This window comes from Sinohyriopsis cumingii, chromosome 12, assembly GCF_028554795.1.
Source record: "Sinohyriopsis cumingii isolate HCF-2022 chromosome 12, ASM2855479v2, whole genome shotgun sequence".
Lineage (NCBI taxonomy): Eukaryota > Metazoa > Mollusca > Bivalvia > Unionida > Unionidae > Sinohyriopsis > Sinohyriopsis cumingii.
Window position 1 is genome coordinate 17,701,968 of NC_142972.1, and position 16,140 is coordinate 17,718,107.

The 16,140-nt window shown below is 33.3% G+C and overlaps 1 protein-coding gene across 1 annotated transcript in view; it reads right to left on the reverse strand.

Moving 5' to 3' along the window:
• Positions 1 to 16,140, reverse strand: part of LOC149786038 (E3 ubiquitin-protein ligase rnf213-alpha-like) — a 269,011-nt gene that overhangs the window by 247,877 nt on the left and 4,994 nt on the right. The window contains exons 2-5 of the mRNA XM_089978107.1: positions 12,694 to 12,847; positions 8,693 to 8,913; positions 3,569 to 3,724; positions 750 to 911 (exon numbers count right to left, since the gene is read on the reverse strand). Coding sequence (XP_089834233.1) covers positions 750 to 911; positions 3,569 to 3,724; positions 8,693 to 8,913; positions 12,694 to 12,847 — 693 coding nt within the window. The remainder of the gene's footprint in view (positions 1 to 749; positions 912 to 3,568; positions 3,725 to 8,692; positions 8,914 to 12,693; positions 12,848 to 16,140) is intronic.

The following is a 16,140-nucleotide window of genomic DNA, read 5'->3' on the forward strand; positions in this document are numbered from 1 at the left end:
TCTCAAGATGATTTTACATACCAATTTTCATGAGTGTAGGTGAAATAGTCTAATATATTAAGGGTGTAATGGAAAGATAGCTGAACAAAGGTCACTCAGGTAGGACAGTTGGGTCACACTGACCTAGCTTTGGTATGGTGATGTTACTTCCTTTAACATCTACCAACATACCAATTTCCTGACTTGATATGATATAGCGTCCACAATATTCATGGTTTAATAGCTGAGCAGCTAAGATATAACAGCCATGCAAGCAGAAAATTAGATTACATTGACTTATCTTTAACATGACTGAATTACTATCCATGAGATGCATGCATGTAATAATTCTCAAAAGTGTAGATGAAATTAGGTTCAAGATATCAAGGGCATAATCGTTTAATGAACAAATGAACAAACTAGTAAAATGTTATACCCCTCCCAATTTAGTTGTCACTAGGTTAAAAAAAGGTCAAACATAATGAATTCAGTTGAGGTGATTTTTTTTGAGAACAAATACTGGAGAAGGCATATTTAATATGTACTCCAACCATGGATAGTGACCACAACTTGTATACAAAAGAGCAAAACAATTCATGTCATCATTCCTGAGAACCACTTTTTGCCACATCCTAATAAATGAAAATGCCAAATATTTTTTAAGTGTGTTCAATAATCAAAGAAACATAAAGCCTAGTCTTGTTAAAAAATTTAAACTGTTTGATGGATAAAAGATATTTTTATTAATCAATGCAAGTGTCTTCACTGACCAGCATAAACCTGTCTACATCATCTTTTCTTTGCTCTGCCCTCCCAGCTACTAACATCAAACGACTCTGAAGATCCTGCAGTTGTTCAAACGTGTACTGTTTGTGACCTTGAGACTCCTTGTCAAAGTCAGGCACTGTCAGTTGCAGGGTATTTTGAAGATCCTGAGAGAACAAAATGAACTGTATCACTTACAACTCTGTATTATCATGGAAAACTGGATCTTTCACTTCATACCATAATCAATACAAAAAATGGAAATATTCTCTATACATTACTTACTTATTGCCTGGAATTTTAACACATTTTTTAAGGAATTGTTTCAAATATCAAAGTGTAAACATGGTACTATCTATTGTATTTACAACAGAAAATACATTAAACTAAAATTATACAATTAACTTGGTTTTTTTTTCTGTATACCTAAATCATCAGGTATCCAGTCATACTAAAATAGTACATACAAGCATTGTTCACAGAGACCAAAAATTGGATAATGGTTGCTTAATATTTACAGCAGTTCATGTATTCCATTTGGCAAATCCAATGCAAACCATAGTGAAATAGCCTCTATTTTTATAAGAAACTCAGTGTCACTTTCATCACAAAACATGATGATTCTTTACATACAATTTACTTTATAAATAGAAAGGACCTTGTAAGTAACAACAGTAAATGACAGCAATCAGGGAACCAATCAAGACTCAATGAATTAGCTTGTATGTTCTGTTCAGTGATTTTTTAGTTTTTAGCATAAATATGTAAAGCTTGTGTGAATTCATCTTGACAACAGTTTAAGATTTGTGATCTAAAGACTCTAGCTTGTAATATTGTATGTGACCTGAATAATTTCTCCACAGACAGTCCTCCATTCTATCCTGTTTTTGTTTCCACAGCTAACTCTTAATGCAATTACTACTGTTTGCTATTTACCACATTCATCTTGAATTAAAATTTGGGAAATGTGCTGCTTTATATATTCAATATATCTTTGTTTTCTGAAAATGATATGTTACTGTATAATTTATAGTGTAATTCAGGTGCTACTTGTTTAAGTTTCATAACCAGTGACACCTTTGTAATCAGTGACAGAAGTGTTAACTCTTTGAATACAAAGTAACATCTGTGCACACTTAGTGATGAAGTGACACAATGCAGCCTAACTACAAGCATACATAAAGGATATTCCTCTTTGGTGGGAATGCAGATATGGTTTAAATGCAGAGAAAATAACACACATGCTAAATGTTCTGGTAACTAATTTTGAAGTGCATATGATCGTTCTTGTGATTCAAACTAAATGGTATACATATAGATATACATATAGTGAATATTTAAATCCAAAATAAATCTCTCTTAGACTGAAGGAGTATTATCATATTGTTTAAAATAATTTTCATATACTATTTTATAACTGTTTGTTCTCTAACAAAAGCTTCAGCTAAACAATGACATTTAAAGTAAGGTAAATTGAATGAAATGACATGAAAATGGGATGAATCCTCCCTCTCTCATGCAAAGCAAACAAACTATATTTACTCATTTGGATTAAAGTCCTAACGGGATATAATTTATTTTAGATCATGAGGTGTGATAGTTGTGTCATAGTTATCTTGTTTCATACTTGTCGAATGGAATATTGACACAGAGATGTATAAGCATTTTAAATAATTTATAAAAATGGTGCCTTTAGTACAATTACATCAGAGGCATGTAAACCTAACATTGATGATCTTGGTGTTTTTCAGTCCTCTTCAATGTCTTGTCCTTTTTTCATACATGATCATTTGCCAACACTAAGAATTTATATTTGTTTACACATTATTTTTTATACTTTCAATACCCCCACAACAAAACAAGTTTCACATAAGAAAAATTACATGAATAGTATTGCAAAGTATCTCTAAACAACTAACAACATTTAACTAGGCAGCATGAAGATGCAGCAATTGTAAAATGGGGAAAATGTAAAGTTACTGGATATTAACTTCCTCCTAAATTGTATAATTCAACTGAGATTGCTAAATATCACAGCATTACATTAGTGTCCCTTAGTAAAGATCCCATAAATTTCTCGTTTTAAAGCCATATAATATGAAATTGTCCCACAAATTCAATGCTATTGCACCCATAAGTAATCCCATGATGTCCCACAAATGATAATTTTTAAAACCAACTCAGCATGATATTGAGAAGCCATGACAGCAAGTTTTTCATTTGCTTGTAAAGTGTCTAGGTGTAGATAAACTGGTTCTGACCTTTTACCTATCTTACTACTAAATACTGACTGCAAACATATGAATGCAGTATAGTTTCAAACAAAACAAATCCAACACAAAGTTTGAGAAATCATTTTATGTTAATTAACAAAGAGATTAAAACAATTTTCAGTGTATTTGTTGATACTGAAAATGCAATTTAGATCATCATATTGCATAGTGACTGTAATAATAAACCATTTTGCTTCTTAGGGACAATCAATCTGTCAAGCAATAGGTTAAGTATGATTTTGACTCATAGTATTATCACAGTATTCTTCCATGCTGAAAATGAAAACTGAAGTGGATGTGACAGTGGCCGGAAGCTATTCCTCCTCCTAAACCCAGGCCTAAATCTTATCCAGGTAGAGTTAAAAATAATAGACTCCAGTTAAATTAGAAACATTTCGTTGTTTGTAAGGCAATATTCTAAATTTTTAGAAAAGTTAACAATGACCAAAAGTTTATACAACTGGCTTTGAAATGCTCTGTTTCTCAGAGCAATTACTGATTAAATGCAGATCCCAGGACTATTAAGTGATATTAAAGAAGAAATATCTCACCAAGCCCACTGTTGTGTTCCTTGTGGGATTCAATGCCCCTACACAAAAGATTCCCTTTGAACTGATGGCCTCTGCCTGAGCAAGGGAGGTAACTTCTACTGAACCGTGTGCTTGCTTCACTGTCTTCAGCCATTCCAGATGACGGTTTGTATCAAGCTATCAGATGGAAAATAAAAATGCATTACAAATAAGACAATGAAATGTATTTGTTAAATAAATACATACATTTATGGAAAAAAACAAATCATTTAAAAACATGAGGGGTCACATTTTTTTATGTTCATTATATGAAACAAACAGTAATTGGTGGGTATATTAAATGACTTTCAGTTGAAAAGTCAGTACAACGCCTAAACCAGATAAAAGGATTACCTTATTTTCTCACCTTCTGTGCCAAATTCTGTTCAGTTTGCTTATTAATACTATTAAGTAAACAGCCATGCAAACTTTCTTTCAACATTTTTACCTTTTTTTAAAAGATAAAGAACACCCACCCTATCCACTACTGATGAGGAGCATATTCTTTATTATTTACTGTTTATTTTGCATAAAGAAAGTTTAATCTGAATCTGATTTTTATTTACTCATTTTCATGCAGTAACTGGAACTGCTACATATTCTAATAACAAAGTATCAACTTATGCCACTGATTTTCTAGCAATAATTTTGTATCTTTCACTTATTCAAATAATTAAAATATCATTTAAAAAAAGCTAAAAACACATATAATACACACATATCTTGATTAAATAAACTTTATTCAACAGAAGTGCAAAATTTCTTATTTCTGTAAAGGCTGAAAAGTTATCAAAAGTTTTTTGAAGATGTTTCATATTTGGATTTGATGCATTAGGAATGTAATTTTGGTGCTAAAACTTTCTCAATTAATGTTTTATGTGTCAGTGATAAATTATTACAAAACAAAGATTACCATAAATAGTACATTTAATGCCCACCCAGTGTTTAATAGACTTCTTTGTAGGCATTAGAGGGGCAGGCTCTGGAGATTACTGACCAATGATGTGAACCTCTGGTTAGTGTATGAAGTCTTCAATTAAATTTGCAGTGCATAATTATATTTTTTTTGGACTTACTATATCCATAACCTCTAGGTCCCTGAATCTACATATTTAATTGTTACCATAAGCGCAATCTATCCACAGTCTGGTGAAGGAACTTCCAGTTAGACAAGAAGTACCGCAAAACTCATTTATCTTTGTACCATAGTAATCTTAACCTTTGAACATTTTACACCCAATCAACAGGTCTAATCCATTCCCAAAACTTTGGTCAAGGCATATGGTCTAGAACTAAAGTTATTAAGCAAAAAACATTTTTTGTTCTTTCAATCAATGACCATGACCTCTGATTTGTTGATCCAGGCTTCTTTCTTACCCAACATACAAGTCATTCACAAACTTCAATGAATGAACACTAGTGAGAACTGAAATTTTTGTGCAGAAACCATTTTGCTAGTTTCAGTCACAGTGACTCTGAATTTTGACCTTTTGACCCAAAACATCAATAAGCTTCTTCCTTATCCCAAGACTGGTTATAGTATAAGATGCAGAACTAATGTTATTGTGCAGAAACAATTTTTCTTCTTCCAGTATAGGCTGCACAATTTACTAATGCTTCTAAATGTGTCATGGTTTACAATAACCAAAACAATGTTATTTAATTGAAAAGATTTGAAACTTGACCATTACCTTTATCTATCCATTAGGCTTACTAAAGAGCTGACAACTGTCATAATGTGTCTCCTATACCTTGCTAACTTGTGATTGTTTTGTCTGCTCTAAGTCATTTACCTCTTATTATGACAGGATTAAGTTTGTAAGACATGTCATTCTTGAATACTATTGGTCATTTTCAGTAAAACATACCAAGGATTGTCATATTGTTTCTAATTGCTCCTTATATTTACATCATGACAAAACCAACAATATAACCAGACATGCTGCCTGGACATACAACTGTTTAGTAGCTTACAAACTTTAAACTGTATTTCTTTATATTAAACTGTCACTAATCAAATGTTCTGTAAGTATATATGCATTTCAAATGGAAAAAATACAGGTATTAAACAAAACCAAATTTCTGTGTTTTGTAATTTGTGCTACAATCAATTCTCATCAACCCCAACTTAATCAGTGCAGATTTCATAAGTTTCATGGGTGTAATTCACATTATTATTCATATTATGACCCTGTTTGTCTGAGTGCCATTGTATTTTAAATCATAGACGAGTAGAATATAAATAATAAATGCAGCATAATATGATCAAGGTAATGAAAAACTACAAGGAGACTTTATTTCATACCATCATTCTCTTTTTACAGACCATTTTATTTATAAACAGAACAGCATTATCAGCTGGATTTTTTGTTCTTTTATCCTCCTTTGAACATCATTCCTCAGTGCGCCTCTTCTATATTTAGCTACCCTCATCCAATATTCCAATTATGATTTGTGCTTAAGATTGCCTCTCAAAATGCAACCAGAAAAAGAAAAAAAAGAAAATATCCCATACAAATCGCAATCAACATTTTGTTTAAAGAAACAAAAAATTGCACTTTGTTTTACTGTGAATTGCACCTCTCGTTATAAAAACCCGACATGACAGGTGTTCTAAGAAATAATAATAATAATAATAATAATGCTTTATTTATAGAGGGTGACTCATTAGTCAAGGACTATTCTCCCTTGAGGCCCTCTTAAGGAGAGAATAACAAAGCACATTATATGAAGATAGCAATAATTACTGTTTATTTTAATAAGTTTGGTATTAAAATACTAAATTCCATTATCTTCTAGAAGCACATACATGCTCACGAATATCACTTCTTAAATACTCTAATATTTTCAGCAGATTTTACATGTAGTGGAAGCTTGTTCCAAAGAACTGTACCAAAGTACTGGAAACTCTTTTTAAATTGCTCTTTTCTTGGTTTTGATGCTAGAAGGTTTCCATGTGATATTGATTTCAACTGGTATTGTGTTGAAAAAGGCCTGAATAAGTCCTGAAAATACTCTGGTGCAGTTCCATGTAGACATTTATATAAAATAACTGCCTTGTGAAAATCTATCCTGTCATATATTGTGAACCATTTGAGTTTTGTAAATAATGCTTTTGAGGGATGATCAATTAATGCAACTAAAATTACGTGTGCTGCTTGTTTCTGAAGTTTATAAATCCCATCAAGCTCAGATTTAGCACAGTTTCCCCATACATTTGAACAATAATCCATTGTTGGAAGAATATATGATTTGTAGTATAGATTTCAAGTTTCCATAGGTAAATATTTCTTGATTCTGCTGAGTAGGGCAGTTTTGGATGACACTGTTTTACAAAGCTTATCAATATGGTCATTCCATAATAAATTATTATCTACGGTCACGTCTACAAGCTTTTCATGTTTGACATTTTCTAATGGATAATTATTTATTGAAAGAGATAGTTCTGGGTTCCCTAACTTGTGTAGCTTTTGTGATGTCCCCAAAATCAGATATTTTGTTTTACCTGCATTAATTACCATCCTATTTTGTTGTGCCCAGTTTTGAACTCCAATAAGGTCTGAGTTTAATCTCATTTGGATAACTTCAGTATCAGAACTAGATGTATAAGGTTGCATCATCTGCAAAAAATCTGTATTTGTGAATTCATTATTTAATGGTAGATCATTGATATAGATAAGGAAGAGGACAGGGCCCAAAACTGAGCCTTGAGAGACCCCTGAATGAATTGTGCAAGTTTGAGAGCTAATATTGCCAATGCTTACTTGTTGAGACCTTTGGTTTAGGTATGATTTAAACCAGTTTAAAGGATTGTCAAACCTGTAACAGTTCAACTTTTGCAGCAGAATTTCATAATCAACAAGATCAAAGGCCTTCTTGAAGTCAAGGAAAACAATCCCAGTCACATGTCCATTATCCATTTCCTTCAGGCAAAGATCAATTAATATGATAAGTTCTGTTTGGCATGAGTGGTGCTTTCTAAATCCTGATTGCGCTTTATGAAATAGAGAGTATGTTTCAAAAATTTATAGACCTGAATGGCTACATGCTTTTAAAATAATTCTGACAATACAGGTAGAATTGATATTGCTCTGTAATTCCCTGGATCCTCCTTTTCTCCTTTCTTGAAGACAGGTGTACTGTGTAACCTTTGCACATTTCAATGTTTCTGGAAAATTGCCACTCATTATACTTAAGTTTATGATATGCATTAGTGACTTTGTTATTACATTTTATTGTTATTACATTTTATTGTTATTACATTACATTTTACCTTTATTTTTCTGTTTGTTCATGATAAGTGCAAACAAGAAGATGTATCAAATTTTTACATGTATTAGATGGTTACAAAAGTATCTTCTGTCAAAAAAAATCAAATGTGATGTAAATTTTTGAGGATTCAATGTTATTTAAATTGGGCAAAATCTGAGTTTTTGATTGAACAGTGACCTATTTAGGAACATTAACTGTTAATTTCATACTATTTAATTATATCATGTGTACATATACTGCAGTTGACATATAGTGGACATGGCATAACACAAAAAATACTCTTACAAACACTTTAATTTATCACTTATTTGGAGGCCGAAATTAGCTTTTATTGAACCTTATCCTTTCTATGAAATAAATGGCAAATATTTTGTTTTTAAGACTATTTATGCATTATTTGTATTACTGGTGAAACTATCTTGTACCCTGAGGCAATAAACCTATCATGGCAGTTTTACAGTACAGTTTGACTTTGATTAATGTTTATGGATAAATCAATGCATACAGTACTTATTCACACTGGGGCCCAGTGTGGCTGAGTGGTCTAAAGCGCTCACCATTCTGCATCACTGCCATCTCGCCTCTGTCTGCATGGGTTCGAGTTTCAGGCTCGGCTAGCGTGGGTATGTGGGAAAGCCTGCCAGTAGCTTTTCTTGGATTGGTGGTTCTTCCCTGGGTTTTCCAGGGTTCTTCCTCCATCAGTTATACTGGCCACCATGTATCGCCTATCTTGTGCTGAAAAATTACATTAAACCGTAGAACAACAACAACAACTTATTCACACTATTTTTGCGATTTTAATAATGCTAGCTTTTTAACTCTCAAGCAACATACCAGTTTCTTTGGCAAATTTGGATCAGCTTTTAATTCTTTCCAAAGAATTTGGCACTTGTCCAACAGCTCCTTGTACCCGGAATCCTCATCAAGGTCAAAAATGAGAGAAGCATATCCTGTAGTGGCAGCATGTAGACAGTTGACCTTGTCAATCTCCATGTCTCCCTCCCCAGCTGACATGCTGGCGAGATCAACAAACACCTTCAGTTCCTTCAGACCTCCTGTAAGGAATAAGCAGCAATCATTCTCACTCATAAAACATAAGATAAAAACAGATATACTGATTTAGGTAAACAGATAAGCAATGACCATGCTATATAATGATGACGAAGGTCCATATAATGACATCATGATATTTATGTGAGATGAAATATCATGGTTCTGGGGTGGTCGGTGGAATAGTTACCATTTCCACACATGTATTGCTTTTTCAGCCTTTCTCAATTCAGGGGAGCTGTGGGGCACTTTCAAATGTGAAGGCACAAACTTCAGTATTTACCTAATATGTTTTGATGATTAAATTCTTTTTGTTTTTTTTACATACTTGTGAAATATTTGAATCCTATAAACATTTAATGACTGCTTATTGTGTTATAATCTTCTCTTTTAATCGCAAATTTCTAACTAATCAATCAATATTCCCAAAGCTTACAATTAGATTTAGTGCAAGCTGTATGATAAAACCAATGATTGATAAAAATTGCAGAAGACAATGTTTGTCACAGTTTACATATCTGAAGGTCAAGAGTGAATTTAACATCATCTCTTTAGACCCTAGTGAGCAAAACGATGGCAGCTACCACATGTGTGAGATTGCTTACAATCACGTTAGATTCTATATACATGTCTTGCTTCTTATATATATATATATATATATATATATATATATATATATATATATATATATATATATATATATATATATATATCAAGTGAAGTGCTCTAGCATCATCATGATGGATGTTCTTTGTTATTTGTGAAGAGGGTGAGATATGAACACATTCTTTATCTATATGTAACACTGGCATACCCAAAATTCTGTAAGACTGACACTCGTCACATTCCTTGGCCAAACAAATATATAGATGTCCAAGTGGTTAAGGCCATATGAGGTGCAGAATGCTGAACTGACCATAAACTAATAGTTGCCAAGCTCAATACCAGAATTCAACATAGCAGATAGCCACAAGGCAAAAAGTGCCTATAAAGCTTGATGTTGCCAAATTGAAATGGGATAATTTAAAACAGGTGTTTGTTAAAGAGTTTAATGTAATACAGTTGTTTCTTAAACAGCTGTGCAGGCAGATAAAAAAAAATGTAAGTTTCTGAATTTTGAAGTAATGGTAGCTATATTAAATTATTTAATATCAGATCAGCATCATTCACACAAACATAGAAGGCCTTATGCCAGAAAGCTTTATTAAAATTCTGTAAACTCTAAGAAGTCATTTAAAGTTTTCCTTTTTTTAAATCTTGTAGTAATAGCTACATTGAATAAATGGACTGGCATCTTTTATTTAATTTTTGTTCCTGGCTATACTTTCTGTTGAGCAGTTTTTGAGAAGTCAGATCAGCATTAGCCTGATTTTAAAAATTGGAACTGCCTTCTTGTCTAGATGATTCTGTTATGGTCAATTTGGTGAAATTTTATTTAAAATTTTCTTTCAGTATAAATGGTTATATATCACAGTGCATTAGCTTCACTGGTATACATTTAATACATTTTCCAAGACAATATACATTTATTCTGTCAAATTTGGTTAATCAAAAGTTATTATTTTTTTTATAGAAGAAATTGTTTCAAGGCTTGTCAGTATTTGCCTCATTCATACAATCTTTATTCATTTATTTATTGCATTCATGCTGGGATGTTATCTGTCAAAGTTTGATCAAATTCTCCCAGGCAGTTTTTACAAAGTTGCTAAAATGTTTTTATATTTTTTGTAATGGAAGCCCAGTGTTAGACAGATCAGCATCATATGTACAGACTTTAAAGGTCTTCATGCCAGACTGCTTGAGGTCAAATTTCATCACACTTCAGTTCAAATTTTGGAGAAGGTGATTTAAAGTTTCTTTTATTTTTTTGTAACAGTCCTAATACTTTATATCAGATATGCATCTAGTCTCATTCAACACTAATCCTACAGGATTCCATGAGATCTCTGTTTAATAGTTAATTAGCTAAAGGCTTTGAGAAGTCCAGGTGATATGCTATGGAACCTCTTTTGTTTTGTCTTATGTGGCTACAAAGTGTTTATACAATTAGAAAAACAAAATGGCCAAATAACTGCACTGGATAATAATGGGAACCTTATATCCAAGTCCAAAATGTCAAGTAGGAAAAAGTTCAATGCAGTTCAATTGTCAGTCATTTCTAGCAAATATGGAGTATATAAGTGTTCCCAAGGTTTTAATGGCTCTCACTGGACATTTATTCCTGAAAATTAATGTGGCAGACTAATATTTGTGAAATTTAATATAATAAAACATTCCAAGGAGTTATAAAATTTTTAAGAAAATAAAAAAATATCAGTATGAGTAATTATTTAATGTACAATAAAATATGCAATTTTTGGTTCTGGATTAGCTGTTACTTCAGCTTTGGTCTCATTGCATTGTTTTGAGCAACTGGTTAATGTAATGTCTATCTGTAGCATAGATCTTGGGACAATTCTTGAATCACTGGATTTTGATGAGTCAAATGAACAACTGCCTTTGCCTTTTGCTTTTGAGTTAAATAGCACACACACATGACTTGAACCACCCAGATGGAGGGTTTTCCTCCCAAGATGAGGGTGTCTCCCATCACTCAGTGAAATCTCGTGTATGTTAAATAATTATTGAAAAATTATATTTTCCCCATTTTTTGGCACCTTGCTTCAAGTGTAGTATATTTACAGTAATACTGTCTGAAATCACATACTCTGAACTGGCTTAAGCGAGAAGCACAGAGCATCCTTTTGATTCTGTCAGCCGGGTCAGCTGGTTTCAGTGTTTGACGTCTGTCTACATGGATTTTAATATGCATGGTCAGAAATAATACCAAAAGGATTAAAGAGATTAACTGATTATAGTTGAATTACAAAGGAACTGATTTAGATCATTAATTCTATCCTGGACTGGCAGATACAATAAGTGTAATATCTGCAAATAATAGCACCCCCTGCCATGATGAAGACAGCTAATGTTTGTGTTAGTCTTTTTTGTTTATGTGTCCTTGTCTCATGTACTATCAAGTGTTTCTTTATAAGTAAGATGTAAGTTGCATCACATAATGCTTTTAGTCCTAATTTGGTGCTTCTGCATTTAACTTAAATTTTGCTAATTATTTTTTTTATTGGAATTATCCTAAATTATGGTTTTAATTAATCCAAACACCACATTCACTTTTAATCATAGCCTTTACAAATGCTCTGCATACTCATGTTTCAAGTTATGGGTTTTGTCCAAGTGTATCTATATATTAAACTGTCTTGCAAATCATACTTGTTTTAATGACTCGTTTTTATGTAATATCAGTAAAAAGCTCAGTTAACCTCATCTTGAATAGTTGTTTTAAATTATGATGACCTTAAATAAATCTTATTTTAATAATTGCCAGTGGCAAAACCTGACATCAAAGCAACTTTCTCAGGATGTTAGAATCAACAAATATTCATGAGATTTCTAGCTGTAAACCCCATTATGTGGCAACTTGTGTGGGGTAAATTTGACTGTTTTTACAGTAATATGCCAGCTGTTGACTGTGTTTGTGGGGTGGCCATCATAGAGGGGTATGTTTGAACAAATGCATCAGTGTCATGAGATTCTGGCCTAATAAAGTGGATAGAAAATGGTCAGGGAGGTGGGGAGGTTGTTAGAAAGGGGAAACACTTTACTTCTAACTGAAGATATCATGTATAAAGGATGAATATCTTTTAAAGCTCATGAAAATAGTCAAAATTTTAAAAAGGATAGAAATCACATAAAAAGAGAGATGCAGAGGTAGATAAATCACATACCTTTCATGGATTCCCTCAGCCACAGTACAAGAGGCTTGCAAATAATAAAGTGATCCAGACAAATGGTTTTCTCTGAGGTAAGGTCTTCTAGAAATCCACAGGTTGTTAGCAAAGAATCATCAAATCCTTTCATCTTCTTGTATGCAGCATTTTCCTGAATATGAATAATTATCTAGTGTAATAAAATGAATGCTAGGACCAATAGGACAGGAAAAGAAGTCTTCTAGTATAAACCCATGCTGACATGACCATCCATTTTTGTAGTAGTAGTGACAACAAAGTTTCAAAATCTGATGGGGGCACCAAGTCCATTTCAGACCAATTAGACTTTGGGATGAATATGTCCGTAAAGTTTGATTGCAAACCTATTATATATTGTTATGGACGAGCAGTGACAACAAAACTTGTGCTATAGGACTCAAGGATGAAAGGTCATCACATAAGCCCTTCTTGCATATGATTGGTGGAGCTAAAAACTGCAGAACTAGTTGTACAAATGAGACTGTGTAGTGCACTTCATTCAGCTACAAGATGTAAATGGCAATAACTTTATAACAAAAATCGCAGGAGCAAAGTAATCTGTTGATATGCATATTATCTGGTCAAGACCACAATATTTACCAAGTTTCATGCCATTCCATCAAATATTGTGGGACGAGTTGTGCTAAGGAGATTGTGGAACACACTGCATTAAGCTACAAGAAAAAAGGACAGTAACATATAAACAAAACTGTCAGGACCAAAGTGATTTGATGATGTGCATTTTCAGGTGATACTCATAATGTTTACATAGTGAATGTAGGACAAGTGCTAATGAGACTGTTTCATACAATACATTCCTAATACAAGGCCTAAAGGGCAGTAACTGTAAAAAAATGCATCAGCAAAGAGACTTCCTGATATGCACATCTTCAGGTCAAGATTATAATATTCACAAAGTTTTGAGGCAATCAGTGTTTTCCTTTACGCACATTTGTGCATCAGGGATGCACGCTGGAGAAAATTGATGCACACATTTTGTTGCTGTGCATTATTTTGATGCAAAGGATTTTCATAATATGATCAGGATTTATTCAATACCCAATGCATTGGACGATGGATGGCATTGTATATACTTCAAGTATAGGCACTGACTGGTTGCCCGCTTTGTTTACTTCCTGCCTTGCACTCCTCTATTCATATAGCAGAGTGCAATGCAGGGAACATACGAAACAATGAACCAGACTAGCATAGGTAATGTTATGATGGAGTAGCTTCCCCATATCTCGTGAGCTCTCATGCAATTTCCATCAAGCTCAGCAAGCTGTCATCTAGATGTTTAACCTCAATGCCTGTTGCACTAGAAAGTGATCTCTAGATTAAAACATCATGCACTGAAAATCATTAGCGAAGAAAGTAAAAGAAGCAGAACACAAAAGAGTAACTGCGGATTTAACTTTAATGAAAAATGGAGAAAATAATTCCCTTGACTGGAATACAGCACATTCATTAAGATTACCGGTGTGACATCTGATCACGTGACTGCAAAGACTGCAAAAGTGAATAATCCTTTCGTGACTGGGTTTTAGAATTTTAAAAAAATCTGTCCTCATTTGCCACAAGATATCTGGAGAACACATTATAACCCAAGACATTCTTTCACAACAAAGAAATCAGTAAACCTTCAGAGACAAATGCGTTATTTGGATTACAAAGTCAGCGGGTCATTGCAGATTTTGTTGGTTTTTAACTTAGCTGCAATAAAAGAGAGATCTTAAAGTTCAAGTGTAACTTATTAGAAAGAAGATGAATCATTATCCTCTTTGATGTTTGGATAAATGTGTTCTAGGACTAACTACAATGAAACCATTGATAGTACACATTTTATGAAAGGCAGTAAATTAACTCCCATTTGGTTAAAAAGATTTGGCTTTTTGTATTGGATTGTATGTAATGTGTTGGGCTATAATACTGCTTCAGGAGACTGTTAAAAGTATGACTTGAAAAGAAAAATGAACTAATAATGGACAATGCATCTGTTTGTTAATTGTGCATGTTGGTTTATTTGAAGGTTTAGAGAGAGAGAGAGAGAGAGAAAGAGAGAGAGTATGTTGTGCAAGTTGCAATATCCTATTTCATGCTGAAAAAATATGAGTCATATGAAAATTTGTCAGTACATTTTTTAACCCCACATTTTGTATTTGACCCCAATTTTGACAATTTTTTTTTCTCCCCAAATTTACATTCCTGGGGGATACACTGCCAATCCATCAAAAATCAATACCTGCAAAATTAGTTGCATTAACATGATTGTGTCATACAATGCATTAAGCTACAACATGAAAATGGCAATAACTCTAACAACAAAGCTTCTTCAAAGGGAATGATGCTCTAATGACTGAAGAGAATTTCCAGTAATCCAATACAAGATCGTTTGTTCTTTTCAACTGCTGAGTGTTGAAACCATCTATGAATTGTTGGGCAATGGCAAGATTTTCAAGATGGACACCACGGCAGACATATCAGATGCCTGATCTGCACTATATTCATCTATGACCAACAAGGCATCATAAAAAGTATCTGGTGAAAACTCAATCTCAATATGACCATCCAAAATTTTCAAGGTGACCATGCTGGATTTGGATCACCAGCATCTTCATTTCAGACCAGCTAGACATCATCAGAAGAGTTTGGTGAAAAACCCATCTCAATATGACCATCAATTCATGAAGAGCAGTGAAACAAGGTCTTATAGATGGCCATTATAGTGGCTATATTGGATATGGATCACCACCATTTTTGTATCAAACCAACAAGATATTATCAGTAGTTTGTGAAAGCCCAGTGTCAATAACAAGATTTTCAAGGTGAAAACCATGGTGGCCATACTGGGTCTCAGATCAGTAACAGTTACACTTAGGTCCAATAAGATATCTTAAAAAGTCTTCTGGTGCAAATCCCATTAGTCTGATCTATTTACCCAGGATAAGAAGCAATAACAAGATTTTCAAGACAACTGTTATTGTAGCCATTCTGAATGACAGATCAGCACCAATTTCATTGATAACCAGCTAGACATCATAAAAAGTCTTTTGGTGAAAACCCCATGTTGATATAACTATCCCTCCAGGAGAAAAATGAGAATAACACTTTCAAGATCAACACAGTGGAGGCCATAGTTACAGACAGATTGGCACCATTAACATTTAGGTCAAGCTAAATATCATAAAAAGTCTTCTGTTGAAAACCCAATGTTCAAATGACTTTCGATGCAGGAGCAGTAATAATATTTTCAATATGGCCACAGTGGTGGCATACTTAGTACCAACTAGGCATAATGCAAATTCTTCCAGCATAAATCCCCCGTCAATAGCTTTTCATTAGAAGGAGTAGCAATAAAGATTTTCATGATGGCTGTTGATCATACTGGATATTAGATCAGCTGTATTCGCATGTAGTTTCACATAG